The sequence below is a fragment of the Andrographis paniculata genome, unplaced genomic scaffold (assembly GCF_009805555.1).
Source record: "Andrographis paniculata isolate CXL003 unplaced genomic scaffold, ASM980555v1 Contig35END, whole genome shotgun sequence".
NCBI lineage: Eukaryota > Viridiplantae > Streptophyta > Magnoliopsida > Lamiales > Acanthaceae > Andrographis > Andrographis paniculata.
Window position 1 is genome coordinate 5,200,209 of NW_026137568.1, and position 5,040 is coordinate 5,205,248.

At 52.6% G+C, this 5,040-nt stretch overlaps 1 protein-coding gene across 1 annotated transcript; it reads right to left on the reverse strand.

The window, feature by feature from the left end:
* Window positions 1-3,705: 3,705 nt before the first annotated feature.
* Window positions 3,706-4,419, reverse strand: LOC127249172 (uncharacterized). Its single transcript, XM_051271867.1, has one exon. It carries the CDS (start codon window positions 4,417-4,419, stop codon window positions 3,706-3,708), a length of 714 nt encoding a protein of 237 aa, XP_051127824.1.
* Between the last annotated feature and the right edge of the window lie 621 nt (window positions 4,420-5,040).

A 5,040-nucleotide genomic window follows, 5' to 3' on the forward strand; every position in this document is an offset into this window, starting at 1 on the left:
AAAAAATTGATAAGAAAATAGAAAGGAGATTTAAGATCTTATCTACTGAATGGAGGAAGGTAGTTTTTTTTTTCTTTTAAAAAAAACTATATAGCACACGGGCTGCCTACGTACCCAAACGGGATCAAGCCATACATAGTTTTGGATACAAGCTATACAGTCTCAGTAAAGCAAACATACAAGACCAGATAATAGTAAGTATCTAGCCTAAAGCATGACTAAGGCATAAATCAAATATTAAGTGATCAAGTCTAAGTAACAACAATCAATGCTAAGTCTAGAATCAAAGAGTAGGGAGAGGCCTACTACCTGAAACAGAAGGATGGAAGACCATCGGCGTCCGCTCGAAGGAGGCCTCGAAGCGCGAAGGAATATCTGAGGGGAGAAGCGTCGGCTCCATCGGGAGGGAAACCGCCAAAGTCGCTAAGGCATCTGCTACACGGTTCCCCTCACGATATATATGAGATATCCTCCAAGTCGAATCCCTAAGTCGTAACCGAATACACATAAGGCATCGCTGGAGAGTCCAATGGCTCGTCTTGGAGGAGATCAGAGATATGCATGCCGTCGAGTCTGTCTCGATCCACAACGGCATCAATCCTCGATCAATCGCAATCCCTACGCCAGTCTGGATCGCTGTCAGCTCCGCCAAAGTGTTCATCGCTCGCAGAATCGGAGTCTGGAAAGCAATAAACACCGCCCCAGCTGAATCGCAGATAATACCAGCCGTGCCCTCTGCGCCAGAATTGCCAAGCGAAGCACCTTCGGTGTTAAGCTTGAACCATCCCGGAGAGGGTGCCTCCCATCGCACCATAATCGGAGGTCGAGGAGTCGGAGGGGGATATCAAAATCCAAGCACCTCGGCTATATGAAAGTCACCCACCCAATGTCGACGTAAGAGGATCCTAGCTCGCCAAAGAGTATGCAAATGTGTATGAATCCTCCAGATGATCCTCTCGGAGGATGCCCGAAGCCCTTTGTGCTTTGAGTCATTCCGAGCGGTCCAAAGGAACCAAAATATCAACAACGGAACATACGCCCTGATACTCTGAGGGTGCGCCGAGGAGAGCCGCCACAAAGACACAAGCAGATGCAGTGTATGTGTCTCCGGCAAAGATAGTCAGAATAGCGCCGCAAAATGCTCCCACACTCGTCGGGCAACCTCTGAACCAAAAAAGAGATACGGGATAGTCTCCATCTCCGTCCGACAACAATGACATCGTGAAACTATCGAGATACCATAATGCTGAAGGATCTCATATGTCGGTATCCGTCGACGGAATAGCCTCCATAGGAAGACAGACATCGTCGGGGTGAGAATGCGCGACCATAGAAGCCCTGAAAGCCAACTCCGTATCCCCGTGTCACGGCAGCGCTCCCAAGCCGAAGATGTCGTAAATGTGCCAGACGGCGCAGCCATCCAACTCATCCAATCCTCAGACTGTCGATCGATAGGAACCTCCATAACACGTTGAACAAGAGACTCCAGGAGATAGGCACGTAACCGCCCGACATCCCATGATCCCTCCGTCCACATATCCCGAACTAGTATCGGCGGCTGCGGTCGGCTGTCCTCTCGGAGGGTCAGAAGGGGCTACTCCCCGAACCATCTATCCCCCCCAAAAAAGCACTCCCCTTGACCTAGAGTCCAGTAAATTTGCGACTGGACCTCCTCCCTACGCGGGACAGGCGTTTCCACACCGGGCTGTCGTATATCTGACAAGGGGCACTACCAGGGAAGGAATCGCAAAAATACTTGTACCGTATCGCCCACGTCCACAAGGAGGAACCCTCACGAAGCTTCGACGAAAGCTTCATAGTGAATGCATGAACCATATCCGATAAACTCCGAACTCCCAGACCACCCTCATCCTGTGGGCGTGCCGCATCCGCCCACGAGATCCAATGACGCTGTCGATGACCATGATACGAGCCCCAAAAGAAGCGCGCACAGATCTGTTCAACCTCATGAATGATCAACCGTGGAGGATGCAAGACCTGAAGTAAGTATAGTGGTAGGGACAAAAGTGTGCTCCGGATAAGCTGTAATCGACCGCCATGTGATAAGACAGCCCGATCCCAACGGCTCAAGTATCTCCGAAGCTTCCCCAAAAGCTCCTCATATAAAAGGTTCCTCTGATTCCCCACATAGAGGGGCGCACCGAGGTAAGTAAGCGGGAGGTCAGCCTCTCGGAAGCCCGTGATGGACTGGAGCTGCTCCCGAACCTCCCGCAGGCATCGTCGACTGAAAACAATCGAGCTCTTCTGACAGTTGACCTTTTGGCCGGTGATCCTCGTGTAATCAGCCAAAAAGGTCATCAAAGAGCTCATGTGCTCCCCACAAGCACTCGCAAAGATCAGCACATCATCGGCATATGCTAAGTGAGACAACCGAAACCCGCCCCTACATCGGAAGTAAAGCTCCGGATGTCCCTGGTAAAGATGCTCCAAACCCCTCGATAATAGATCCGCCGCAAGCACAAACAGAGTAGGCGACAACGGATCTCCCTGCCGGACCCCCCTGGAGGATTTAAAAAATCCCCCAAGGTCTCCGTTAATCAAGACGGAGTACTAAGCGTGCTCTACACAATGCATCACCAATGTAATAAAGTCCTTCGCGAAACCAAACCTCGACAAGGCATGTCTTAGAAACCGCCAAGATACCCTATCATATGCCTTATTGAGGTCCAATTTCATAAGCACGTTATGCGACGTGCCTCTAAGGTTCAAGTCATGAACCATCTCGGATGCCATCAATATGTTATCCGCAATCGCACGCCCCTTCACAAACCCACTCTGATGCGGTGAAAGGAGGAGCGGTAGTAAGGTCCCTAATCGCACCGTGAGCAACTTCGTAATGATCTTGTTGTTCACGTTGCATAGACTAATGGGCCTATAATCTTCCCACAACTCCGGAGCATCCCTCTTTGGGATAAGGACAATAGTAGTGGCCATATAAAACTTCGGAAGCGGGACCCCCGAAAAAAACTCCAAAACAGCTGCTAACACATCCGGACCAACAATCTCCCAACACGCCCTATAAAAAGCCGCCGAGAAGCCATCCAGACCTACCACACTATCTGGATCTATCGAAAATACCGCCGCCCGAACCTCCGTCAATGTCGGCGGCGCCAATAGCCGCCGGTTCTCCTCCGGGGGAACCTGCGACGGCAGATCCGCCAAATCATCCATACCTGAGGTATCCGCATCATCCACCTCCCCGAACATCAAGGCAAAATAAGAAATTTCCGATGCCTTGATGTTCGAGTGCTCCGTAAGCTCACGGTCGCTATCCCTCATGTAAAAGATAGAAGCTCGTTGACGGCGCTCCCAGACCATCGAGTGAAACATCCGGGAGTTCCTCTCCCCATCGACAACCCATCTGCACGCGGCCTTCTGCCGCCAAAAAGCCTCCTCCAGCGCAATGGCGTGTGTCAAGGCTGCCGCATTACGCTATCGGCGTAACAAAGTAGCCATCGAAGGGTCCCTGTCATACTCCGCCTCGCACTCCGCAGCCTCCCTCTCGGCCTCCGCCAGAATATGAAATACATCCCCGAAGACATGTTGATTCCACCATCTCAATGCCTGCTTGAGCCATCCTAGCTTCAAGCGTAGGTAGAGAAGCCCCGACACTCCCGTCGGAACCTCCCAACTCTCCCGTACTCTATCCATGAAGGAATGGTGACGAATCCACATGCTATGAAATCAAAAAGCTGATGAAACCCGATGGCGCTCATGTGAGACCCGAACTAGAAGGGGCGCATGATCCGAGCACATCCGCGGGAGGTGCTGAACCCGCGTGGACTCCGCAAACTCCTCCCACGAACGGCTATAAAGTATCCGATCCAAGCGCTTCCACACTCGCCGGTTCGTCCAAGTATACTGAGGATCCTCATAACCGGCATCTATCAATCCAGCGTCAAAAAGAGCACCCGAGAAATCCTGAATCGATCGCAGCCGCGGCCGTCCCGGCCCTTCCCTCTCAAATATATCCGCAATGGCGTTGAAGTCGCCACCGACTATCCAAGGGGCCCCAACTGCTGGGGCCGCAGTCTCCTCCAAGAATCTCCATATCTCCCGACATCCGACGACACTACATCTCCCATAGACCCCCGTCAGCAAAAAGGGGCGACGAATCTGCGGTGACGATATCTGCACATTAATCCACTGATCGGCACTCGCAAGCAGCTGAATCTGGAAAGAACTATCGACAAACAACCAAATCGTGGTTGCCTCATTCCCAATCATCTGAGCGAATCCCAAATGCCGACAGAAATACTCCAGTGCTGCGATGACCATAGGCTCCAATAGTATCAGAATACGCACCCAATGCTCCCGACATAAGTAATGAATCTCCCGATGGGCTCGGGGGTTCCCAGCACCCCGAACGTTCCATACTAAGAACGAAAAATCAGTCATCTAGGAACGTGGGGCGATGGAAGAACGCGTCTGAAGGCGGGCAATACTACGAGTGATGCGGCAGCTCACCTCCGGGGGCGGCGGCTTGCTCCGCGCTCGGACTCTCGAGGGAGTCTCAGTCTCCGGGGAACGGCCCGGCCCCACAGGCTCCGTCTCCTCCAGCGGATCCATCACTATAGGGGCCACCACAGGGAGCGGCTCTGATGCAACCCGGTAGGAGTGTCGAAGATCCTCCACCTCTGAATTAGGTCTGATACTCTCCCGAACACCCAAAAAAAAGCTCCCATCTCCACGGGGGAAAAAGCCAAAATATCAAACAAGGATGGCAGGGTACCATCCTTGAGAAGCGGCGAATCGTCTGACTCCGCATCAAAAGATGAAGAACACCCATCCCGGCTAGAGTCAAGGCTGCGCGAGGTCTCCGGGGTATCCTCAACCATCACTGCCTTCCCTTTATCCTGACGAGAGGGCAGCTCCTCCTGTGCCACAGGGCTCGCTATGCGCAGGGAGCTCGAAGCCCGAACCTTCTCCTCCTCCACCAACAGGGAGTTGCGCCACCCGGCTGATCCAGGATAGCAACAGGAGCGGGGGGAGCAACAACATAAGCACCCGGGGGAGTAC

Bases quoted from the DNA above. Each gene is read 5' to 3' on its own strand.
- LOC127249172 (XM_051271867.1), bottom strand. From the start codon at position 4,419: ATGACTGATTTTTCGTTCTTAGTATGGAACGTTCGGGGTGCTGGGAAC.